The following is a 27,323-nucleotide window of genomic DNA, read 5'->3' as shown; positions in this document are numbered from 1 at the left end:
TTGGACCTTCTGAATCAGCCAACAACATTGTGTCATCTTCATAGTGAACATTATTCACTCATTTTCATTCATCTTAATACCTTCTTACATTTCTTCAATTAATTTAATCAAACACTCACTATAAATGTTGAATGAAGTCAGTGACATTATATAACCTTGTCTCACTCCTCTCTGGATCTCTATTAGATTTGCATTTTCATCTCCCATTATAACCGCCTTCTGACTCCAGTAAAATTGTTTTATTACTTGGAGTCCATATCAATCAATCCCAACAGATCTTAAAATGTTGATAAATATATAGAGTAGATTTTGTCAAATGCTGTTTGGAAATCAATAAAACACAAGTGTATTTTTTCCCTATTTCACTTGATATTTCTAATATGAGCTTTAAGCTCATAATGACATTTATCATGCCCTTTCAAGTTTGAAACTATATTGTTGTTCACTTATTTCCTTATCTATCTTTCCTTGTATTTGGTCTTGAACAACTCGCAAAAGAATCTTAGAGGCATGAGGTACTAGGCTGGTTGTTCTGTAGTCTTTACAATCCATAGTGTTTTTCTTTTGGGGGATTTGGATACACGGTGAAATTGTAAAATCTTATGGCACATCTCTTCTCTCAAATATATTCTTCATTACCTCTGACAGGGCTTTCAAGCCTCCATCTTCTGTGCTTTTTAACAATTCAGCCAGAAATCCATCATAACCTAGTTCTTTTCCATTCTGAAATTGTCACATTGTCTGGAATGGCTTGCAACAGTGAATGCTTACCTCAGGGCAGAATGCCAGAAAACAGGGCAGACACCCCACACTGGTGGTGTGTCCTGTAATTAGATTTCACCAAGCCAGTACCAAATGTGAACTCCTGGATCATTATTCCAGTCTTTCCATGGAATCACAGACAGTCCACTCAGACTCTCCAGTCTATCTTGCCATCCAGACAAACTGGACTTAGTGATAATGTCCCCATAAACCAAGAATCACATCACATCAGGTTGCTCCCAGTCCCAAGGTACGAGTCACTTACCCCAGATCCATTGGTACTCTGGATCTTACACCAAAGACAACGCTGCCAGCCAATTCTACAGTAAACTAAGCTGAGAAAAAAAATGAGTTACTGAGAGGTTAAAGCGGGTAAAATATATATACAGGTTGATCACAATTTGTAATTCCAAATAGTGGCAGTGATGTAATAAACTGCCAGTTTCTCACAAATCTTTTCAGGGGTATCTCCACTTTGCATCTGGTACACTTCCCTGTAGGAGTCCAAACAGTCCAGAGGTGAAGGCTCTTTCTTTGAATCCCTTCCTACAGCTTCTTCTCACAGAAAATAAGTTGACAGTCTCTCTACCCATGTGGGCTTTTCCTTTGATGAGTGAATGAGGAATGCACTTTGAGTTTCTGACCTCAGGGCATCACACACAATGGCCGTTTGCTTTGGAATTAGCACTTTTTTCTGATAAAGTCCCTCATTAGCATTCTACAAGGCTTCTTTGATGTATGATGAGTTATTTAGTTACAGGGGATTTACAATGTAAATGTTTGCTATTGCATTATGACAGGACACAGATAAGTAAAAACAATGCATTTAACATCCTATTTCATTTTAGGAAGTTTTAACACCTAAAACACTTATACATTTAACAATCGCTTTGATCTATGCTAATACACAAGTGAATTGGCCTGAATAAACCCTGACATGACCTGGTCTGCCAGCATCCAAGAAGACTTTTTGTTGCTGCCATGATTTCTTCATCTATTATTTGTGGGTGTACTTGATTAATCTCACCGTGTCACAACACCATTTTTGGACTTTTGTGGCATTTTCTAGGGGCAGCAGTGTCATCTGCTGCTCCACCACACCCTGTTAGTACTGGCATCACATTGCCAATGCCTGCTTATTTAACAGTTTTTCCTACTTATATCACAGCTAGCCCCCATATCTGAACGCAATTCCACTATCCACCGCCTCTGGACACGCTTGATGTCAGAAACGCTGCCCCTGGGAAGTTTACCCAGAGACAAGTTTGGGTGTTTGGAGTCTATGATATGCAGCTAGTGTTCAGAGATTTTTATGAATGGTTTTCTTGGTAGCTGCTGGGTTGAAATATAAATCCTTCCCATCTAAAAGAGGTATTTCATTGTGTCAGCAGGAGAGTCAGTCTGGTTGCATCAGTTATATTTTTTCATTCAGTGAAACGACAGGACATGAGCGGTTCAGCCCCAATCCGTCAGTTAATGTTACATCGGTTTTTATGAAACAAAACTACTGTTTAATTTTGTTAGTTTGGTTTTTAAAACCCCCAATTCTGCTTCAAAAATTGCTTCTAATTTCTATGGCCCAAAATGTTAGGGGATGAAAACCCTGAGGTTCACTGTCCCCAAGAGCTGTGGAAAGGGTTGAAATTCTACTGGAATATGGGAGAAGACAGGCTGGAGCGGGGAGGGATGAGTAATCTCTGACCAGCAGCTTCCTAGCAAGCCCATGGGGATTCCCTGCATAGGATAATACCTTGTATCCATGGTGTGGCAGTTCCAGCCCAGAGGAAAGATTTGGGGGCAGTGGTCAGCAGAGAATGCCTTGACAGCCTGGCAGAGCATGCTGAGTAGCAGTGTGCATTCTGAAGGGCCCCTTACATATGAATAAAGTATCAGAGGGGTAGCCGTGTTAGTCTGGACCTGTAAAAAGCGACAGAGTCCTGTGGCACCTTATAGACTAACAGATGTATTGGAGCATAAGCTTTAGTGGGTGAATACCCACTTCTTCAGACGCTTTGTTGCTTTTTATATATGAATGGCTTTTGTCTCCAGAAAATCCTCTCAGAACTGTAAGTTTGGAGAGTTGAAAACTGTGGTTGCTCTGAAGGGGACAAATACTGCCTTCCCTCTGAGAAACAGTCCATAGAGAACTCTTTAAAAGGAGGCACATGGTGTTTCCTTATTTGGGGTTTTCCAGCACTGGGGAGAACTGGACATACATGTTGTTCTTATAATTACTAATAATACTGTTGTTCATGTGCATGAAAAGTACATAAGAACATAAGAACGGCCATACTGAGTCAGACCAAAGGTCCATCTAGCCCAGTATCCTGTCTTCCAACAGTGGCCAATGCCAGGTGCTCCAGAGGGAATGAACAGAACAGGTAATCATCAAGTGATCCATCTCCTGTTGCTCATTCCCAGCTTCTGGCAAACAGAGGCTAGGGATACCATCCCTGCCCATCCTGGCTAATAGCCATTGATGGACCTATCCTCCATGAATTTATCTAGTTCCTTTTTGAACTCTGTTATGGTCTTGGCCTTCACAACATCCTCTGGCAAGGAGTTCCACAGGTTGACTGTGCGTTGTGTGAAGAAATACTTAATTTTATTTGTTTTAAACCTGCTGCCTATTAATTTCATTTGATGACCCCTAGTTCTTGTGTTATGAGAAGTAGTAAACACTTCCTTATCTACTTTCTCTACACTAGCATGATTTTATAGGCCACAATCATATCTCTCCTTAGCCATCTCTTTTCGAAGCTGAAAAAGTTCTAGTTTTATTAATCTCTCCTCATACGGAAGCCATTCCATATCCCTAATCATTTTTGTTGCCCTTTTCTGAACCTTTTCCAATTCCAATATATCTTTTTGAGATGGGGCGACCACATCTGCCCACAGTATTCAAGATGTGGGCGTACCATGGATTTATATAAAGGCAATATGATATTTTCTGTCCTATTATCGATCCCTTTCTTAATTATTCACAGCATTCTATTTTGCTTTTTTGACTGCCGCTGCACATTGAGTGGATGTTTTCAGAGAACTATCCACAATGACTCCAAGCTCTCTTTTTTGAGTGGTAACAGCTAATTTAGACCCCACCATTTTATATGTGTAGTTGGGATTATTCTTTCCAATGTGCATTACTTTGCATTTATCAGCATTAAATTTCATCTGCCATTTTGTTGCTCAGTCACCCAGTTTTGAGAGATCCTTTTGTAGCTCTTCGCAGTCTGCCTGGGTCTTAACTATCTTTAGTAATTTTGTATCATCTGCAAATTTTGCCACCTCACTATTTACCCCTTTTCCCAGATCATTTATGAATATGTTGAATAGGTCTGGTCCCAGAACAGACCCCTGGGGACACCACTATTTACCTCTCTCTATTCTGAAAACTGACCATTTATAAGTAAGCAGAATTACCTGTGGATGTCAGGTGATTCCTGTTACCAGCTGATTGAAGGGGCTGAAGTTTGAAGTTATCAACCTATTCAAATTATATAGTCAGGACCTAGCACAGAAAACTATACAATTTTTCTCTGCTAAATGTTCACAGAATATTATAGTTTAAATTTTAATTTGTGAAAGAACAGGAATATTATTCAGCTGCAATTTCCCCCTGCCACTTTCCCGCACTCCATCTCATTGCATGGCATTCAGCCCTTGTAGATCCATAGAACTTCAGGAAACAGAATTCTTAAATGACTAGGGTACATTAATGCCCTTTGTATTGTACTTGACCATTCAACCAGTTCCTGGTGAGATAATGCTGTCCAGCACCATCTGTTCAGCCAAAAAACCAGTCCCCTACCCACATCTGAGTGTCTACTTTTAACAGCATCTTCTCCAGCCCCAATAAAGTGTACCAATATAATTTTGTTTACTAAGGATGGAGCAAGTTCAACATACTTAGATGCAGGCAAATGACTGGTCTACTGGTTAGATGGAGAGAGAAACACTGGATGAGATGGGGCCCACCCAACCAAAGGAGAATGGGACTCATTTGTTAAAAAAGTTATTTTTAGGGGACTAGACCTCTTGTAAAGTGATCACACTGTAAAGTAATAAGATTCAGTCACAAAAATAAATGGCCGCTGTTTCAAGTGAACATTATGATGTCAACTCCACCAAACTACAATGTTACCAAAAAGCTAAACCAGAACAATGTTTTCATATTGGGGCCTCTGCTTTTGAGCTAAGACATTATGATAGCATGCTATGAAATCTGTATATGCCTGAGGTCAGAAAGCTAATTTATGCTCATAAAATAAGACAAAATGTGCAAAAACATTTATAAAAGCAATTTCATGTTCTAGGAAAGTTTACATGCATTGAAGTCAAGTTTCATTTGGAACGTCAGATGGGATACTATTTAATCCAGATGTACATTCCTAGCCTGCTGATCGTCATTTTGTCCTGGGTTTCTTTCTGGATCAACATGGATGCTGCTCCAGCCAGAGTCGCTTTGGGCATCACTACAGTCTTGACAATGACTACACAGAGTTCAGGATCCAGAGCTTCTCTTCCAAAAGTAAGGAGTCTCTGCCAAATATACATTCCTTGTTGATTGGTATTTTGCCAAGAAGTGTGTGTACATTTTTTAGAGATTCTGCAAACCCAGTTTAACATGCTTATGGCATGAGAAAATTGCACCATTTTAACTAAAGCTGTGATGATGTAGTTAAACTGGTGCAAAACTCTGTGTAAACACTTTCATTTTGGTTTGAACAGGCTTTTATTGGTTTAAGTTTAAATTGGTTAGGAATCTGTTTAAGCTAAACAGAAATGAGCCAAAATCAGTGTCCATATAGGGATTTGCACCAGATTAACTAAAGCAGTTTAAAACATAATTTAAGTTAGACTGGTGAAATATTGTTGTGTAGACAAGGCCTAAGTCTTGTGTTGAAATTGCAAAGATTTGCTTATCAGCGGACATTAATGGTGCAATATAATGGTGTGATGTCCACTACATACACATCCTTGCACTTTCACTAAAAAAAGCAGAGTTCCACAAATCTGAGGAACTGTAATGATCAGTGTAGACAGCACCTTCACCAATAGATGGTGCTCTATCTTAATGTTAAGTTGTTGTTATGTTTGTTATTATGTTTATGTATTTGATTGGGGGAAGTTAGTAGGAAGTTTTAGTCTTGCCTGTTTGTGGTGGAGTTGTATGCAGTGTAGTAGCCGTGTTGGTTCCAGGATATTAGAAAGACAAGATGGGTGAGGTAATATCTTTTATTGGACCAACTCCTGCTGATAAGAGAAAAACAAGCTTTTTTTCTCACACAGAGCTCTTCCTCGGGTCTGGTAAAGGTACTCAGAGTGTCACAGCTCAATATAAGGTGGAACAGATTGTTTAGCATAAGTAAGTAACACATATTTCAAGGGACCATTCCAGGTGACATGGCCAGTTAACACCTCTGCACTCATAGGGAAGAAGAAGGGGAGAAAAAAGGAGAGGGAGTTAGAGGTTATAGATCAGTGGTGGGCAAACTGGGTAATCTGATTGTGGGTCGTGAGACAATTTGCTAAAGTTGACCTTCCACAGGCACAACCCCCTGCAGCTCCCAATGGCCATGGTTCCCAGTCTTCTCTTTTGAAAGTATTGTGCAGGATGAGTATTGAGAGATCAGATGTGGAGTTGTCACTGTGAAAAGTGTTCACCCACAGGTAATATGGTGTTTTTGTCTTTTATCATTTTTCTTCATCAGTTCATTGGAGAGCATAGTGATTTTCTAGTTTCATCCACATAGTTGTAATTGGGGCATTTAGTGCACTGGATTCATGTTGTGATAGGCAAGTGTAGGACCAATGGATCTTGAATGTGGGGGTGGCTGTTCCATGATGTGATCTACTTCTCTGGTGGAGTGTCCTTGTTTGGTGAAGGTGGTTTTAAGTATGTTAAGGTGTGTATCCTGGGCTTTCTCCTCCAGGCATATTCTGAGGTACCTGAGTTCCTGACTGTAGATAACAGATTTCTTGGTGTGTTTGGAGTGGTTACTGGATCTATGACGGTAGGTGTGGTGATCCCTCGTTTCTTGCATATAGTTGCCTGTAGGGTTCCATTAGTGAAGCTGATTGTGATGTCTAAGAAGGTCATTCTAGTTCGGGAGTGTTCTAGAGAGAGTTTGATGGATGGATGGTGGTTATTGAATTTGTGGTGGAAGTTTAGGAGTGAGTTTAAGTCATCTGTCCAGAGGATGAAAATATCATTGATGTATCTCAGGTATATCATTGGTTTTGTGGTGCATTTGTCCAGAAATTCTCCCTTGAGTTGGCCCATGAAGAGGTTGGCATATTGGGGAGCCATCGTAGTACCCCTGGCTGTTTCCATAGTTTGAACAAAGTGTTTTTTGTTGAATATAAAGTTGTTATGGATGAGGATGAGTTTGGCGATGTGTTTGGATTTATATGTGAGTGTTGTCCATTGTCTTATAGATTTTTTAGGCTGGCAGCAATGCCATCATTGTGACATCCATGGTGGCAAGGATGATGTTCTGAGGGAAGTTCTTAATGTTATAGAGTTTCTGGAGGAAGTCGGTTGTGTCTGGAGGAAGCTCATCCTTTGTGTGGTGAGTGATTTGAGGATGGTTTCTATGAGTCCTGATAGTCTTTCAGTAAAAGTATTGTGGCTAAATATGATGGGTCTGCCTGTGTTCCCTTGTTTCCTTGTTTGTGTGTCTTGGGAAGAATGTAAAAGATTCTTATGACTGCAAGGGTGTTAACTGGCCACTTCTCCTTGAATGGTCCTTGAAATATATGTTAACTACTTATGCTAAAGAAACTGTTCCACCTTATATTTAGCTGTGACACTCTGAGCATATTTCCCAGACCTGAAGAACTGTATAAACTCAAAAGTGTTTATCTCTCACCAACAGAAGTTGATCCAATAAAAATTATGACCTCACCCACCTTGTGTTATTTGCAGTGTTCCAGTAAATCCTTTGATTCAGTAAGCCTGTGTTACAACTGGAGGCAGCTGCTTAAAGATGGAAAAGCACTTTTGCTTGAGGGAGAAAAAAATTATTGTCATGCAAGTGAGACTGGAATGACTTTAAACAACTCAGGAGCTGATGGTCCTCCAAAGCCTCCACAAGTCCTCCACAATTACTCCCACGTGCCCAGAGGTACAGACAAGTCTTATCACAATTCCCCAGGAAAAAATCACAGAATGAGCCAGCTTACTGCAGCACAAATAATCATGGGAAATGCCCCCAGAAGTCCTAGTGCCATTCACTGGGAGAATGACAGGTGAGAACCCAGTAATTTGGGTAGGTTTTTGACTGTGTCTGCTCACTCCTGATGTTAGCTAACCCAAGTGCCAATCATCTGGGCTAACTCAGGAATGAAGACATACTCATTGTGTGTTTGCACAGAATAAGATCCATTCCTGAAAGTATGTTGTATTCTGCTCTGCTGTACCCTCAGTATCATATCTTGTTTTATTTAAAAACACTGTGATGTGCTTAAGTGGAGCATATGTGGGGAAATTTTGAAAATTGCACAGATTTTGTTGCTGTTGCTGTTCAGTCGGTAATGCGACTGGGCACTTAAAAATCTGGTGACTACAACAGTTGGTTCAACTTCACTTGTTCACTTAAAATATGTATAATTTTTCAAGAATACTGTGAAGAAGAAAATCTTTCATGTATGAATTTAGGCTTCCAAGTGGATGATTTCCAAACATATGCACAGTTTATTTTATTTGCAGTACAAAGTAAAGAGTTTGAAAGAATGTTACCAAAGAATTAACTTGATTCTGAATCAGTGTGTTCCAGTGGGCTTCTGGATATCGAGTTAGGGACAGGATTAGACAAAATGTTTCCTCAGAATGAGATCTCATCATGCAACCCCTGTTCTTGTTGGAATATTTCCTCTTTTGTTTGTATCCTCCTTTGTGGGGATGGAGAAATACTGGGCTTGATTCTGTGCTCTTGCTGGTTTTACACATCTGTTGGATAGGGGAGAGGAGGAGATACAAAAGAACTGGTTGTGGGGCCGTGATTCTTCTGGCAGTTCTAGTACAGTCTCAGCATAGATTAGACTGCTAGTGGCTCCCAAATGGCCAACTGCCAGCCAAGGATTGTCAAAAGGCAGCAATGCTCTGGCCATGCTCCATCCTACCCCAACACTTCACCAAGAAGGAGGAGTGCTAGACAGAGATGGGCTCCACCTAACAAAGAGAGGGAAGAGCATCTTCGCCAGCAGGCTGGCTAACCTAGTGAGGAGGGCTTTAAACTAGTTTCACCGGGGGAAGGAGACCAAAGCCCTGAGGTAAGTGGGGAAATGGGATCCTGGGAGGAAGCACAAGCAGGAGAGCGCAAGAGGGGAGGACTCCTGTCTCATACTGAGAAAGAGGGACAATCGATGAGTTATCTTAAGTGCCTATACTCAAATGCAAGAAGCCTGGGAAACAAGCAGGGAGAACTGGAAGTCCTGGCACAGTCAGGGAACTATGATGCGATTGGAATAACAGAGACTTGGTGGGATAACTCACATGACTGGAGTACTATCATGGATGGATATAAACTGTTCAGGAAGGACAGGCAGGGCAGAAAAGTTGGGGGAGTTGCGTTGAATGTAAGAGAGGAGTATGACTGCTCAGAGCTCCAGTATGAAACTGCAGAAAAACCTGAGAGTCTCTGGATAAAGTTGAGAAGTGTGAGCAACAAGGGTGATGTCGTGGTTGGAGTCTGCTATAGACCACCAGACTAGGGGGATGAGGTGGACGAGGCTTTCTTCTAGCAACTAGCCCTGGTTCTCATGGGAGACTTTAATCACCCTGATATCTGCTGGGAGAGCAATACAGTGATGCACAGACAATCCAGGAAGTTTTTGGAAAGTGTAGGGGACAATTTCCTGGTGCAAGTGCTGGAGGAACCAACTAGGGGCAGAGCTTTTCTTGACCTGCTGCTCACAAACAGGGAAGAATTAGTAGGGGAAGCAAAAGCGGATGGGAACCTGGGAGGCAGTGACCATTAGATGTCGAGTTCAGGATCCTGACACAAGAAAGAAAGGAGAGCAGCAGAATACAGACCCTGGACTTCAGAAAAGCAGACTTTGACTCCCTCAGGGAACTGATGGGCAGGATCCTCTGGGAGAATAACATGAAGGGCAAAGGGGTCCAGGAGAGCTGGCTGTATTTTAAAGAATCCTTATTGCGGTTGCAGGAACAAACCATCCCGATGTGTAGAAAGAATAGTAAATATGGCAGGTGACCAGCTTGGCTAAACAGTGAAATCCTTGCTGATCTTAAACGCAAAAAAGAAGCTTACAAGAAGTGGAAGATTGTACAAATGATCAGGGAGGAGTATAAAAATATTGCTCAGGCATGCAGGAGTGAAATCAGGAAGGCCAAATCACACTTGGAGTTGCAGCTAGCAAGAGATGTTAAGAGTAACAAGAAGGGTTTCTTCAGATATGTTAGCAACAAGAAGAAAGTCAAGGAAAGTGTGGGCCCCTTACTGAATGGGGGAGGCAACCTAGGGACCGAGGATGTGGAAAAAGCTAATGTACTCAATGCTTTTTTTGCCTCTGTCTTCACAAACAAGGTCAGCTCCCAGACTGCTGCACTGGGCAGCACAATATGGGGAGAAGGTGACCAGCCCTCTGTGGAGAAAGAAGTGGTTCGGGACTATTTAGAAAAACTGGACGTGCAGAAGTCCATGGGGCTGGATGCGCTGCATCCGAGGGTGCAAAAGGAGTTGGCAGATGAGATTGCAGAGCCATTAGCCATTATTTTTGAAAACTCATGGCGATGGGGGAGGTCCCAGATGACTGGAAAAAGGCTAATGTAGTGCCCATCTTTAAAAAAGGGAAGAAGGAGGATCCGGGGAACTTACAAGCCAGTGAGCCTCACCTCTGTCCCTGGAAAAATCATGGAGCAGGTCCTCAAGGAATCAATTATGAAACACTTAGGGGAGAGGAAAGTGATCAGGAACAGTCAGCATGGATTCACCAAGGGGAAGTCGTGCCTGACTAACCTAATTGCCTTCTATGATGAGATAACTGGCTCTGTGGATGAGGGGAAAGCAATGGATGTATTATTCCTTGACTTTAGCAAAGCTTTTGATATGGTCTCCCACAGTATTCTTGCCGCCAAGTTAAGGAAGTATGGGCTGGATGAATGGACTGTAAGGTGGATAAAAAGCTGGCTAGATCGTCGGACTCAACGGGTAGTGATCAATGGCTCCATGTCTAGTTGGCAGCTGGTTTCAAGTGGAGTGCCCCAAGGGTCGGTCCTGGGGCCGGTTTTGTTTAATATCTTTATTAATGATCTGGAGGATGGTGTGGACTGCACTCTCAGCAAGTTTGCAGATGACACTAAACTAGGCGGCGTGGTAGATACACTAGAGGGTAGGGATCGGATACAGAGGGACCTAGACAAATTAGAGGATTGGGCCAAAAAAAACCTGATGAGGTTCAACAAGGACAAGTGCAGAGTCCTGCACTTAGGACGGAAGAATCCCATGCACTGCTACAGACTAAGGACCGAATGGCTAGGTAGCAGTTCTGCAGAAAAGGACCTAGGGGTCACAGTGGATGAGAAGCTGGATATGAGTCAACAGTGTGCTCTTGTTGCCAAGAAGGCTAACGGCATTTTGGCCTGTATAAGTAGGGGCATTGCCAGCAGATCGAGGAACATGATCGTTCCCCTTTATTCAACATTGGTGAGGCCTCATCTGGAATACTGTGTCCAGTTTTGGGCCCCACACTACAAGAAGGATGTGGAAAAATTGGAAAGAGTCCAGCGGAGGGCAACAAAAATGATTAGGGGTCTGGAGCACATGACTTATGAGGAGAGGCCGAGGGAACTGGGATTGTTTAGTCTCCAGAAGAGAAGAATGAGGGGGGATTTGATAGCAGCCTTCAACTACCTGAAGGGGGGTTCCAAAGAGGATGGAGCTCGGCTGTTCTCAGTGGTGGCAGATGACAAAACAAGGAACAATGGTCTCAAGTTGCAGTGGGGGACGTCCAGGTTGGATATTAGGAAACACTATTTCACTAGGAGGGTGGTGAAGCACTGGAATGCGTTACCTCAGGAGGTGGTGGCGTCTCCTTCCTTGGAGGTTTTTAAGGCCCGGCTTGACAAAGCCCTGGCTGGGATGATTTAGTTGGGAATTGGTCCTGCTTTGAGCAGGGGGTTGGACTAGATGACCTCTTGAGGTCCCTTGCAACCCTGATATTCTATGATTCTATGAATATCCTTACACCACGGGATTGGTCACAGGGAGATGGATCTTGCTAGAAAATCTGGTCCATATATTTCATTGGAGTTACGATACCAATGTAAGTGATATCAGAACCAGGACCACTGTTTGCAGTTAAACAGAGTTAAACCCTTATAACTACGATTGGCCTATGTGTGGAGTTTGAAGTTGCCATTGGAAGAGTGCTCTTATATGAACCGAGAGAAGGCCAGCATGTCTGTCTGCTGCTCATGAAAAGTGTCTTTGAATTTAAGTTAATGAGTATAATAGGTATCCTGTATCTTGCAGTTCTTGAGGTTTGTCCAAAAGTAGTTTGCCTTTGTCTTCATTGGGCCAAAATGCCACCCTCAGGATCTAATCCTGCATTCCCAAATTCACAAGTAGTCCTAACTTATGTTAGTGCTCCTGTTGATGTCAGTGGCACGTTGAAGGCAATGGGACTATTTTTGTGAATAAGAATTATTCATATGAGGTGAAATTCTGCACTCAGTTACTCTGGTGTGATACCAGAACAAGAGTAAAGTCAATGAAGTGACCCTGGATTTACATGCCTGTAAATGAGAATAGAATTTGGCCAGTGAGTAGACACTTAAATTAGCATAAATTGTGATACTTTACTAGCTGGAGTTGTGCTAATATTTTGGCTTGTCTGTGGTTACATGTACTAGTAACATTAGAGCATGTTTAAAACAAGACATGCACATTAATTGAAATAAGTTAACATAGTACATGAAGCGGACAAATCAGGATTAATAGATTATAAAGACAGAAGATGTTGCAGATTAATGTGGATATAAACAGTTTGAAATACCTTTATGTTTCTGGAGTTTGAACATATTGAGATGTTGTTTCTTGTTTCCATGGGGATCTTGACATTAATCCCAACAGGTGTGACACTCTCCGATGTGTAATTAAAGGGATTGCTTCCTACCCTAAGAAATACAAATCAAAAAAGTGACACAAAGCTGATTGTACAATTGTACAGTACATATGTAGCTAGGTATTTATATGGTCTCCATCTCTGTAGCACCTGACTGCCTACAAACCATTCACAGTTAGTTAAATAAAGCAGCCAATTTTTGTTTGTTTGTTTGCTAAAGGGAGACAATTATTTTAAAGGTTCTTGTGTAATTAAGATAATACATTATGTTTCTTAATAAAAATTAGGCATCAGTCTACCAATGATGACCTAGGTGCCTTTAAAGAAAATAAAATTATGAATCAAATCAGTATCAAATCTGAAACCCCAAATGACTCTTTAAAAATGATTTTCCAAATCCTGTCTTCATATCTGCCAAGATATAAAAAGCTAATCTGCCAACATTATATCATTTTAAAAATTGCTTCAAGCATGAATATCTAGCAGAATAATAGAAGCCAGGAGAATTATTATTGTAAGAACATTGTGAAAAAATAGACACTACTTTGCATGAAAGCTGTTGAAATCAGCCCAGCTTTGAATACATCTTGCTGTTCAATAATTGTTTCCTTCATTGTTTCCCCCACATCCTTTTTATTAATGTGTACTTATCTTATTTACATCTTACTTTTATTTATGTGCATTTAAAGAGCTTAGCTTTGCCTTTAACTTATGGACTGCGTCATACAGAAAATTTCTTCCTCTTCTTTATTTTATTAGAACATTGCCAAACATGCACACAAAAAACAAACAAAACTCACAAAACTTTTGAAGCAATAATTCCTTTCCTTAATGATGTCCAAGAGAGAATAGACTGAGGAGATTCAGAGCTAGCTTGCTTTTGTATCAGTCTCTGAACAGTTATTCTAAATGACGAGAAAGTGCTGTTTAGAAGCAATCACCCATCACATCTTACTGTACCAGTATATGAGATTATATAACAGAGCTGCTTGGAATCACTCTTCCCTACATTAATAACAAACACTCATTTTGACCCACAGTACTGCATAACGGTAGATCACAGGCAAGCCAGGCATTATGCACTCAAGCTACGGAAAAATACAACATGAACTTCTGACTATAAAAAGAAAACAGAGAATACTGTAACCTGAAATGAACGAAATGGATGTAATTCCAGTCTGTGATTGTGGATGCTGTGCCATAGGTAAACATTGTCAAAAAGCTTTTTCCAAATAATAGTTAGTTTACCTCTGTGGTAAATTTTCATGTTAATTCTGTGGATGCTCTGAGCTGTATAGCATATTGAAGCAGTTATATATACATGGCCATGTCAGTTACGTTGATCAGAACTTGGCCCAAAATAATATACAAAATGTTGAACATTTTTGAATACTTCTACGTGGTTATAAACAAAATAGCAGACAACTCGGACTCATTTTTACAGAAGCTGCAGCAAATCACAAGGTATTACAGCTCCTAACTTGGCTACTCTTCTGGGGAGTGAAAGCTGCAGAGCCTGCTTCTGAGTGCATGAGCTTTCTTCCTTGCAGTTCCAGCATGAAGTGTATCTTGGCTGTAAGTAGCCACTTAAACCTGCTCCCTTCCCAGAGTTGGACTACTAGGGCTTGTCTACACTACCTGCTGGATCAGCGGGCAGCGATCGATCCAGCGGGGGTCGATTTATTGTGTCTAGTATAGACACAATAAATTGACCGCGGAGCGCTCTCCCATCGACTCTGGTACTCCACCAGAACAAGAAGCGCAAGTGGAGTCGACGGGAGAGCGTCAGCTGTCGACTTACCACAGTGAAGACACTGTGGTAAATAGATCTAAGTACGTCAACTCAGCTATTCTATTCACATAGCTGAAGTTGCGTTGTGACGTTGTGCAGTCTATATGGTTTTATAAAAACTTGATAATAAATCAATATAATGTAACTGGGATAGTTTTAGAGAAAATATGGTAATAAGTGAATGTAACGTAACTGGGATATGCTTCATGCAAAAGGTCTCTTGTAAGGTATCATTACAAAGCTTATAATCTATTGAGTATGATCATCTGATTTGTATAAATGTACCACTCTTGTATCTAAAACTAGAAATATAAAATGTAACTCTGAGGGCCTATTGTAATTATGTAAAGTGTGGGCCATTAATGATGGTTTGGAATCTTGATGACTTCCATTGTCTGCAGATGGCTGTTTACCTGTGAGTCTCCCTGTATATGTGTGTGCTGGCAAGTGAGTAATGAAGTTTTGCAGTGACATGTGATCATGTCACCTGAACTGGAATCCATCTTTAACCTGGTGCTTTTCCAGTGAGGGGGGGAGGAAACCCAGAGGGACAAAGGGTTCCCGCCTTATGCAAAAGATATATAAAGGGGTGGAACAGAAGAGAGTAGGGAGGAGCCATCATGAAGAATCCCCTAGCTACCACCTGAGCTGCAACAAGAGCTGTACCAGGGGAAAGAATTGTGCCCAGTCCTGGAAGGTGTCCAGTCTGAGAAAAACTTACTGAAACATCTCTGAGGGTGAGATTATCTGGATTTAGTTTGATTAGACATAGATTTGCACATTTTATTTTATTTTGCTTGGTGACTTGCTTTGTTCTGTCTGTTACTACTTGGAACCACTTAAATCCTATTTTCTGTATTTAATAAAATCACTTTATTTAGTAATTTACTCAGAGTATGTATTAATACCTGGGGGAGCAAACAACTGTGCATATCTCTCTATCAGTGTTATAGAGGGCGAACAATTTATGAGTTTGCCCTGCATAAGCTTTATACAGGGTAAAATGGATTTATCTCGGTTTAGACCCCATTGGGAGTTGGACATCTGAGTGCTAAAGACAAGCACACTACTGTGGGCTGTTTTCAGGTAAACTTACAGCTTTGGGACAGGTGATTCAGACCCTGGATCTGTGTCCGGAGCCAGACAGGAGTGCTGGAGTCCTGAGCTGGCAGGGAAAACAGAAGCAGGGGTAGTCTTTGCACATCTGGTGGCAGCTCACAAGGGGGGTTCTGTGATCCAACCCGTCACGTGCGTATCTTAGATCGACCCCGCATGGCAGAGTACACAAGCCCATAGACTCTGCTGCACCTAATTTCCATATAGGGAATGGTTTGGGGGAAGTACTGATCATGCTCACAGCATGCCCTGATATTTTAGTTAGGATTGGGTTCTTGTGATGGGATGTATAAACCCACACTGAGCAACAAGGGGTTTAGGAACTACTCTGGGCTCAGCCAGCTCCCCCCCCCCCCTGCCACACCTGTAGCAAATGCACCAACTGGAAGAGGAGTTAAAAGGCAGGACAGCAGCTCATTTGGGGGCAGACCAGAGAGGAGAGCAGACCTGCTACCGGCAGCTCCAGGGGAGACGAGCTGAGGGAAGGCAGAATCTCTCCCAAATCAACTGCCCAAAGGCCCCTCTCTGAGGGAAGGGAGGGCCTGCTGCAGAGACAGCCAGAGAGGGAAACATTCCCTTCTCCTGTGAACTCTGGACTAGATTGAGCCCCTCTATTTTTGTCCCCAGCAGAGGAAAGACTTTGGACTGGCCTGGCCCACGAGGCTGGGCCGTACCACAGGAGGAGGCAGTTGCCAAGCCACTGCCAGGAGGTGCCTTGTGGTGAGCAGACAAACCTTGTGCTACCTTACCTGAGACAGCAACCTTGGGACAATAGCACGGAGGTGGTAGGAAGTGGCCCAGGGAGGGCAGCCTTGTCTCCCCAGCTGCCATAGCACTGATAGCCCTCAAAGCATAGGTGCTGACTCCGTGGGTGGTCTGTGGCTGGAGCACCCATGGGAAAAAAATAGTGGGTGCTCAACACCCACCAGCCACAGCTGTTTGGCGGCTGGGGGAGGTGTTTGGGGGAGGGCGGAGAGCTGTGGGCAGGTGGGGCCTCAGGGAAGGGGTTGGAGCAGGGTGGGAAGAGGCAGAGGAAGGGGGAGGGGACGGACTGGAGGCAGAGCCTTGGGGTGGAGCCCCCCTGGGGAATAAGAAAACTCAGCACCTATGCCTCAAAGGGTCCTGGGTCAGAGCCTGGTGTAGTGGGAGGGCCCAGGTTCCCCTACTCCCCCATCGCACATCACTGGCCCTAACTACTATGCAGAGCTCCCCTACCAGCCAGCGCCGAGCAAGGGCTGTCACAGTCCTTTCCTTGTTGCCAGAGAAGAATCCTAAAGGGTCATGTGACACGAAGCACAACTCCCCCCACCAACAGCTCTGATGGGGTGTGAAGACATGCCCCAGTGATCTGAAAAGTTCCCTCCCCCATCAATAGATATTTGCACAGGGGAGAAGATGAGTGAGCCTCTGCGCTCCCTTCTCAAACAAGGAACCCACAAAAATCCTGATTGGGTAACACCCCCCCCACCCCCGCCTCAATTACCATAGGCAGGAGGCCCACTCCTACCCTTACCCACATAACAGTCAGAGGCTGAAGAAGTCGCTGATAATTTATGAAGCCCCTTCCAAGGGATTAAGGCAATCCACCACCAGCAGAGGCCTTCCCAGGTGTTCACTTCACCAATCAGAGTCGATGGGTCCTCCTCTGCCCATCACCAGGGATATGAACACACTGGTGGGGGAAAGACTGTCCCTCCCTCCTCATCTAGAGCCCTAACTAAATGTACACCCTGCATGGCCCCAGCAGGATTTATGCGTTGGGAGAAAACTGTCTGAATGTAGAACAGTGTAGGAGATGGCAGAGCTGAATCATGAGAGCATAGGTCCCTACTCCAAAGAGCATTGTATGGACTAAGGGCCTGATTCAAAGCTCACTGAAGGAAGGGGGCTCTTTCTATTCACTTCAGTGCTCTTTGGGTCACTAATTGGGGCACTTTGGAGCATTAATTCTGAGAGCCACGGAGACATGAAAAACTTAAGTCAGTTCTGAACATCTGCAAAACTGAAGTCAATGAAGTTATAGGTGTTTCCAGTACCTCTGTGGATGTGGCCCTATGTGAGAGTGACGCCAACATGAAAAAAAAAAAACATGGATGAGAAAGAGGTGAGGAATGAGAACAGCAAATAAAGTGGAGGGACACTACTCTTGGGGAACATATTCTTCAGTGTCCAACTGTTTTCTGTGGGAAGTATATAGCTTACTTTTTGTGTAACTAATTTCTGTTGTTTAAAATCTCTTTAGTAAAAAGGACGGGTTTTTCCTCGATGTGGTTATAGCATAAAAACATTAATAAAAATAATTGAGAATGGAAGTTATTTTTGAGGTCATAGTACTTTTAATTTAACCACAGTATTCTTATTATATGAAGATAAAAACTAATAAATGATACAGATTGTGCAACTATCATCAGATTTGTTAACTGGGCATTTGGCTTATCCAAATTTCAGAATATTTGAAAGGCTCTTTAAATGGTTATGTCAACCTTATATTTATTGGTGAGCTAAGGGGACATCATATAATGGACAGCCTGATGAGCCTTAAAGCCTACAGTTGCCACCTGTCTTTCTTATTCTAAAATGATGCTGATTTGGTGAAACAACCCGACAGCAGCCTAGCTTACCAGACTTTAAAGAGTCTGGAAATAATGTTGGGGTCACAAAACATCATCAAATTGTACTCATGCATTCATTGTATCCTGATATTGACACATTTTCTTGGCTTCAATAAATAAGTAAATAACAATGACCAGGGGCACTGGAACAATTTGTTTAGTGGGATGCTTAGAGCCATTGAACCAAGCTGTAAACCCTGTATATTATGGAAACCAGTTCAAGCCAGGGGGTGCAACAGCACCCCCAGAACCCGTAGTTCCAGCACCTATACAAATGATACAGCAGGACAAAACCCACCTAAAATCATAGCCCATGGCCAGATAACCACCAGCTTCTGCTTTTTTGTGTGCACAAATACATGAATAGGTTTTAGTACTTATTTTATTTTGTTCTTTTGTAGTGCTGTTGTATCTTTTTCCCTTGCTTTCTCTATTATGATTTTTATGAGTCAAATCATGTATTCCCTCCTTTATTCATATCAGTAGCCTTGTTCGTTCTGTGGGACTTGTGCCCTAGCAGGGATCTCTCTTTGTATCTTGCTCTGCCAAGCATAAAACAAAATCTTATTGCATTTGTATTTGGACAATGTTCTGCAATGTCCATTGTCATTCCCCATGTTGGTATTTGATTTTGGTTATGGAGATTTGTTCAGTAAAAATCTACAGGACCGTGAAGTCACCTTGTTCACTGAAGAGCTTCAAAATAAAAAGAGGCTCAAAACAACTGGATAGACATTTTGCACAATGCAATGAATTGAAACAACTACTTCAGTATAAACAGTTTGTCACTGAATCCAAGGCTCTGTGCACAACAAATGCAGTCATGCAAATGGCCATGCAATTCACCTCTGTAAGCTTGCTCATAAATCCCTACTTGTAACTCATAGCCACAAGAATATTGCCTTCTTCTGCCCTTCAGGTTTTCCACTTGCCATCTCACCTTTCTGACTTCTTGCTCCTTTTGTGGGTGTGTTTTTTTTGTTCTATGGTTTCCCAGTGAAGGGGGAGTTCAGTGGATTTCATGTTCTTCTGAGCTGCTGCCCTTAAAAGAACAAATTGGGAAGCAGTGTGAGAGAGAGCCTTCCAAAATGAGGAGATGAGTAATTTCCAGCCTGCTCAGACTTTCTTGCAGAGGCATGGGTCTATGTGAGTGTAAAGCATAAATGTCTGGCTCAGATTAAGGGAGATATGCCCCAGCTCCTTAGTTTCTCCCTTCCCATAGGCTTTAGTAGCTCTGCAAGGGAGCTTGGGGTTACTGGAGGAGTGAGCAGAAGTGGCCAATAGAAGAAGCCATGATACTTGTGGGGACAATAAAAGCAAGATAGAGGATTTGGGTGTCGCATAGAGCTCCTCAACTCAGTTGCAGCAAAGTCTCACTCCCACAAATTGCATTTCAGTTCTCACACAGTTCTGACACGTCTGCACTGCCTTCAGAGCTGGGCCTTTGGCCAGCAGCCATCACTCTCCAGCCACCCAGCTCTGAAGGCAGTGCAGAAGTCAGGATAGGAAAACCGCGACCCCCCTAGAATAACCTTGTGACACCCCCCTTTACAGACCCTTTTTGGGTCAGGACCCCCAGTTTGAGAAATGCTGGTCTGTATAGTATAGGGTAAAAGCACACAAAAGACCAGATTTCATGGTCCGTGATGCATTTTTCATGGCTGTGAATTTGGTAGGGCCCTAGTTATATCCATGTTCCAGATGTGGCTGATCCTGCAGTCCTTGCCCATGTGAAATTTTCATTTGAAGACAGATTGCCTGAATAGACTGCTGCATTGGACCCCTATAAATGGATTCCACTGGATGGAGAAGAAAATCCAAGTGCTCAATGAGTATGTCGGCCAAACTTTTGATTGTTAATGCATTACATTTACATTGTACTGTAAAACTGACTAGGCTTTATAGTAAATATTCTGGTATTTACTGTACTATAAAAACAGTAGTTGCTGTTGCGCATGACTGCTAAAAATACACAAAAAGATGTGTCTGAATACCTCTGGGATGGAGGTTGAATACTTCTGGTACATTCTCTGAAGGTTTGATAGTGCTGACATTTAGCAAGGCCCATTTCAAGCCTCAGACAAGACACAAGTTGTTGTGTTTCATAACACTGGTGAGATACTAGTGTTCTTTGCTTTATTCTGCACACCCTCCAGTACCTTCTTACAGCTTTTAGCAACTCTCAGAGGGGTGTGCAGTACCACTGTTGCACACACACCAGTGCTAGGGTTACCGTATTTCAGCAAGCAAAAAAGAGGACGGGAGGAGCCCCGCCCCCGTCCTGCCCTGGCCCCGCCCCATCCTGCCCTAGCCCCGCCTCTGCCCCGCCCACTTCCCCCTCAGAACCCCCAACCCTGCCCCAGCTCCTTGTCCCCTGACTGCCCCCTCCTGGGACCCCTGCCCCTAACTGCCCCCCAGGACTCCACCCCCTACCTAAGCCTCCCTGCCTCTTGTCCCCTGACTGCTCGCTCTTAAGACCCCCCCTAAATGCCCCCCAGGACCGTACCCCCTACCTGTACCCTGACTGCCCCAACCCTTATCCACACCCCCACCCCAGACAGACCCCTGGGACTCCCACGCCCCATCCAACCACTCTCCACCCCCTGACAGCCCCCCCCCCAGAACTCCCAACCCTCTCCCCCTCTCCTTGTCTCCTGACTGCCTCCTCCTGGGACCCCTGCTCCTAACTGCCCCCCAGAACCCCATCCCCTACCTAAGCCTTCCTGTTTCTTGTCCCCTAACTGCCCCCTCCTAAGACCCCCCCCACCCTAACTGCCCCCAGGACCCTACCTCCTACCTGTACCCTGACTGCTCAAAACTTTATCCACATCCCCCCAGAAAGCCCCCCCCTGAACTCCCGACCCCCCCCCGTCTCTTGACTGCCCCCTCCAGAACCTCCCTGTCCCTTCTCCGACCCCCTGGCCCCCTTGTTGTTGGCCTTCACCTAACGTCTCTGTGAACTTGCTCAGGAACTGCCTGAGCCGTTCGTCCCGGCACGCTGGGCAGTAGCGGGGGGAGGAGCTCCAGACTGCCAGAGCGATCTGCGAATGCAGGGAGGGAGGGAGGGAGTGAGCTCTGCTGCAGGGGAGAGGAGGGGGCGCTCTCTGGCTGTCGGAGCCCCATGTAAGTGGCACCATCCGGCCGGCTGCCCTGTTAGCTGCGCGCGCTCTGCATAGGGCGGGGGGGGGTCTGGACATTTACAAATTCCCCCCGGACACTATTTTTAGCTCAAAAAGCCGGACATGTCTGGGGGGATCCGGACGAATGGTAACCCTAACCAGTGCCATGAACCTTCTTTGAGATCAGCAGTGTATAATACTGCAGCTCGCTCATTTACATTAATTACCAGTTCTTCTGGAACATTACTTATGAAAATTTTGCTGTTAATATTTTATTTGAAATAATGTTACTAGAAACCCTCCTGGGTTCTGTGCAAAGCATTTTCCTTTGCAGACCCCAAGATAACAAGCCGCTGCATTCCAATCAGTGCATTACTGTAAAACAAAGTGTATTGGGCAGTTGGCCCATCTAAGTTTTATTCATCAAATATTTCTTGGAACATGTGACAGGGTGCTGACCTCTGTCATTCCAGCTCCAATTAAGGGAGGTGAACCTGAGCCTAATTGGCAGAGGCGAACAGCTGCCAGCTGATTAGCCTGGGGCTGTATACAGGCTCAGAGTAAGGAAACAAAAGGGAGGAGAAGAAGCCGGTGAGTGGAAGGAGAGGGGTAGCTCTACCCCTTCCTGGCTGCAAGAAAGAAGCCACTAAGGCTGGAACCACCAGAGATATATGATGAGAGGTGGTGGGTTTGCACAGTGTAAAGAAAGAAACTTCACAGTGACTGCTGAGCCAGAAGGTCTCTGAGTGATTTTTGGAGCAGAGCAGAGGCAGGATCAAAGGGGGTTCTGCTATGCCTTGTTACAGGACACAATTAAGTTGTTTGAAATAACCGATCTGAGAACTTCCAATGGCTTAGGGTTGCCAACCCTCCAGGAATTAAAGATTAATCTTTAATTAAAGATTATGTCATGTGATCAAATCTCCAGGAATATGTGCAACCAAAATTGGCAACCCTACGAGTGGCTTCATCTGCAACTTTATTGGACCCCAGTTTATCTAGTGATGCTATCTTATAGAAAATTCAATTTCTGAAGATGGCTTCCCTATTAGTTATTTGAAACTGGACTGAACAAGCATTAGAAAATACAGTGTACAGAACAATCCTGAACTGGCAGGAGAATGAACTAGATGACCTAACATCCTTTTCTTCTGTAATTTCTGGGATATGACCTCACTAACACTTCATTGCTGGTAGTGCCGAAAAATGCTTTCCTTTTCAGTATTAGGGATGTCAGCTGTTGCTGCAGCAGAGTATTCTAAACATGGTCTTGGTATAAAAACAATTTAGTTTGCCTGCTAAGGCATGAAAATATGGTATGTGTCTCAGTCATGACTGCAGTTTATGAATCATTGTCATGATGCCTAGCTAGTAAAGCTAAAACCACAACAAAGTTATTTCTTTTCCTCCTTAGTTATCCTTTCTAGAAGTTGGGAGTTTGCTATTGATTCCACTTATGATATTTTATTGAAGGGAGAGGGAAGCCTAGGCAAAATGAGCCTTGTTCTTCACTGCTTGACCCTTTGTGCAGTCCTTTACGCCTGTTGACAGTGGGCATAAAACATTGTCATTCTGATTTGCTCTACACAAGAAGCAAGGCAGTAGCAAATCAGGCCCCGTGGTTGTACAAATTATATTATATGAAAAGGTTTAAGATAATAATGTTCTGCAAATATTAAATTGGAACTGATTTAAGGAGTTGGTTTGCATGATCACCAAACAAAAAGTAAACAAATTGAAAGATTTTTTTTTTTTAAGTGGGAAATGTTAAAAAAAAATCCCTTCTCAGTACATGTATATATATATATGTATAAATTAGTGGTACATGCATATATAATTATAAATCATTAACTTATTGTAATAGGGAGGACAAATCAACATATGGAATACATGCATGAAAGGACTTTTTTGTCAAACAAGTCTCTAGTTTTCACTTGCCTGAGATTGCAGATTGGGGGTGGGAAGGAGGAAGGGTGTAGTGTGTGTGTGTGTGTGTGTGTGTGTGTGCGCGCGTGTGTAAAGATGCCCATACTCTTAGAGCCAGGCAATATGGTCAGTTGCTGTTTGTTATTCAAACAATCAAATCACTTTCTTATCTTTAATGGAGCTGTGATTGTCTGAAAAGTCCTGTTTTATGAGGGTTTTTGTTTTGTTTGTTTGTTGCATTGTGCTAAATATGCTCAAAATGAAAATAAAATCCTGCCCTTGGGAGAGACTCAAGTTAACGAGAAAATTCAGGCAGTACTGTCATTGTTACTCCTTGCCATTTTGTCCCTAAGGTTGGGATGATATCTAGGGGTTATGCATTAAGAAACCAATGCACAGTAGCTTGTTTATGCACACATCTAGTAGGATCCCTGGATGTGCAGACAAGAAATAGCATTACCTGTCCACATCCAGAAATGGCTGAAATAGTGATCCACACAGCAGTCTTAGCTTCTTTTTGTGCCTTGCTTTCTCTCTTTGTCCTTTCTAATGAGTGGCAAGGGTAATGCATTATGGTTATTTCTTACTCATTTGTGGTGTATTTGTCATTTTTCAGGTGGTGTTTGTAGGGCAATAAGAATTCATATGTTTTCTAGGTAGGCAGCTGCAAGAGACAGATGTTTTGTAACTGTTTGTCCAGGACCTGTTAAAAACCTTGACAAGACAGTAACAGCAAGTGCTTTTTATTGGTAAATTGGTTAATGTAAAACTCTCTTGGTGAGTGTGGCTATGAGAGTTGATTAGCTGCACATCTTCCATATATTAATAAAGTTGCAGTAAAAGCTTTTCACAATGTATAAGATAGGCTCAGTCCATTTATCTAATTTAAAGACTGGGCTTCTTGGATATGTGTAATGCACTATACAGCGAGTTCATTTGGTCAGGTTCATTCATGATTTGGATGATTAGACTGGCTTCCTCCAGATGTACTTGCCTTTTATTTAAAGAATGGCAGCCTTAATAGCAGCTGTTGAACCCAACAGAGTTCAAAAATGTCTTCACTGATTTCTTCTCCTGCCAGCTGTTAAGCAGTATTTTTAAACAAATGCCTGCCGCTGCTAACCATCATCATCATCATCATCATCATGTGCTTGTAATTCATACGCTTTTCAAAGATGAAAGCATTGTAGTAATTGCAAATCATCTTGAATAAAGAATGAATGTGAACTCTGAGCCATACAATACACCTTCTGCCAGTTTTGAGTTTCTGCTGCAACAGAGATGGGTATTAGAGCTGGTTGGGGTTTTTCGATGGAATATTTTTTCATCATAAAATGCTGATTTGTCAGAACCAAAGGAAAAGTTGTGTTTTGATTAATTTTTCAGTTTTGAAATAGAAGAACTGTCCCATTTTGACATTTTCAAAATGAAAATGTTTCATTTTTCAGTTTGAAACAACTTTTTCTTTGAAACGTTAATGTGAAGTAAAAAAAGGAAACAACATTTAAAAGGTTGAAATTGAAATGAAATGTTTCAAAATTATTGAAATGAAACATTGATTGACCAGATCTGAAAACTCTTTTGGATATTCGATTTGTGGAAAAAAATTGAGATTTGGTTTTTTTGTCATGATTCAGGACAGGAAATATTTTTGAAATCTTAAATTCTCAAGGGATGGGAAAACCATATCCTCATCCTCTCTGAGTATTAAAATGCTTGTGGGTCATTTTTGTGCTTGGAATGATATTAGGAGTCTAGAGGCACACTTTAATAACAAATCTTAGTTCAACCACATGAGCAAGCTAGAGAGCTGGTATGTTCTGAGTTTAAGAGAACGAGTTCCAATTGGTTTAAGGAAACCAGTTCAAAGAATTCCATCCACACAAACTCTAGAAATATTACATTATCAGAAGAAAATATCATTGGCTGTTTCTAACTTCTGGGCAGAACAGTGCTGCTTAGCAACTTCTGAGATTCATAGAATTTAAGTCCAGAAGTGGCTATTAGATACTCTAGTCTGGTCTCCGGTGTAACACAGGCCACTGAATTTCATCCAGTTGTTGTTTTTTTAACCTGGCTCTTATATAGTGTTTTTCATCTTTAAATCTCTCAGTGATTCTTGTAATGAGCCCAATAATCCATGTTTGATTAAAGCACGTCTTCCAGAAAAGCATCCAATCTTGATCTGAAGACATCAAGAGATGGAGAAACCACTGCTTTGCAGTGATTACTCATCCTATCCTCATTGTTAATTTTTTTTTTTTTTTACCTAATTTGAATTTGTCTGGCTTTAACTTTCAGCCAATGGTTCTTGTTATGCCTTTCTCCACTAAATTAAATAGCACTTTAGTACCCAGTATTTTCTCCTCATGAGGGTGCTTATAATCAATAATCAAATCATCTCTTAGTCTTCTTTTTGATCAGCTTCATTCTTCAGTCTCTCACTGCAAGGCATTTCCCCCAGTCCTTGAATCATATTGCAGCTCTTCTCTGCACTCTTTTCAATTTTTCCATCATCCTTTAAAAAAGGTAGCTACCAGAATTGGATGCAGTATTTCAGTATCTGTCTTACCAGTGCTGTACACAGAGATAAAATCACCTCTCTACTCATACTCACTACTCCCCTGTTTATACACCAAGGACTGCAATTAGTCCTTTGTGCCACAGCATTTCACTGGGCGCTCCTGTTCAGTTTTGTCCACGATGATTCCTAAATCCTTTACAGAGTCACTCCTTTGCAGGATACAGCCCACCCATTTTATAAATACGGCCTGCATTATTTGTTCCTAAATGTATGACCTTGCATTTGGCTGTATTAAAAAGCATTTTGTTTGAATGGGCCCAGTTTACCAAGCAATCCAGATTGTTCTGCATGACTGTCCCGTCCTCATCATTCTTTATCTTTGCCATCCACACATTTTATCAGCACTGATTTTATATTTACTTCCAGATCATTGATAAAAATATTAATCAGTGTTGGGCCTAGAGCTGATCTGAGTGGAGCCCCACTAGATGATTCCCCATTAATCAGAATGTCATGCAGGACTAAGTCAAATGCCTAAGAAAAGTCTAAGAATGTTGCATCTACACAGTTACCTTTATCAACCAAATTTATCTCATCAAAAACTGAAATCAGATTTGTTTGGCAAGGCCTATTTTCCAGAAAACTATGATGACAAGCATTAATGACATTCCCATCCTTTAATTTTTTATTGATTGAATCTCAGATAATTTATTCCGTTATTTCCACTTGGACTGATGTCAGGCTAACTGGCCTATAGTTACGGGGTCATCCCCTACCCCTTTTGAATATTGACACACCATTAGCATCCTTCCAGTCTTCTCAAATCTCCCTAATATTTCAAAATTAAATAAAAATTAATATCAGTGGGCCAGAGATGTCCTCAACAATCTCTTTTAGGGCTTTTGGATGCAAGTTATCTGGGCTTGCTGACTTTAAAATGTTTCTCCCTAGGCCTGAAGAGCTCTGTGTAAGTTCAAAAGCCTGGGTTTGTCAGCAACAAAAGTTGGTCCAATAAACGATATTACTGCACCCACCTTGTCTCTTTCTAGAAGATGCTGTTTAACATCCTACTTAATTACCAATAGACTGGAAAGTAGTTCATTATACTTGTGCAATATGAATATATCATTCTGCTTCCTTCCAAATACAGAACAGAAATATTTATTGAACACTTTTGCCTTTTCTGCATCCACATAAACAATTTTACCATCTCCATCTAGTAATGGATATACAATTATGTTTTCTTTTGTTTCTGATATACTTAAAAAACTTTTATTGTTTTTAGCCTTCCAGTTATGGATTTTTCCCTGATCTCTTTAGCTTTTCTTATCAATTTCCTACAGTTCATAACTTCTAATTTATATTTATTGCTATCTACT

At 42.2% G+C, this 27,323-nt stretch overlaps 1 protein-coding gene across 6 annotated transcripts in view; it reads left to right on the top strand.

The window, feature by feature from the left end:
* Positions 1-27,323, top strand: part of GLRA2 (glycine receptor alpha 2) — a 163,177-nt gene that overhangs the window by 61,907 nt on the left and 73,947 nt on the right. For all 6 annotated transcript variants that reach the window (XM_054016504.1, XM_054016503.1, XM_054016509.1 and 3 more), the window contains one exon: positions 5,079-5,293. In XM_054016504.1, the coding sequence (XP_053872479.1) occupies positions 5,079-5,293 (215 nt within the window). The remainder of the gene's footprint in view (positions 1-5,078; positions 5,294-27,323) is intronic.

This window comes from Malaclemys terrapin, chromosome 1 (genome assembly GCF_027887155.1).
Source record: "Malaclemys terrapin pileata isolate rMalTer1 chromosome 1, rMalTer1.hap1, whole genome shotgun sequence".
Lineage (NCBI taxonomy): Eukaryota > Metazoa > Chordata > Testudines > Emydidae > Malaclemys > Malaclemys terrapin.
Note: the sequence above shows the minus strand (reverse complement) of the source record. Positions and strands in the feature narration are given on the sequence as shown.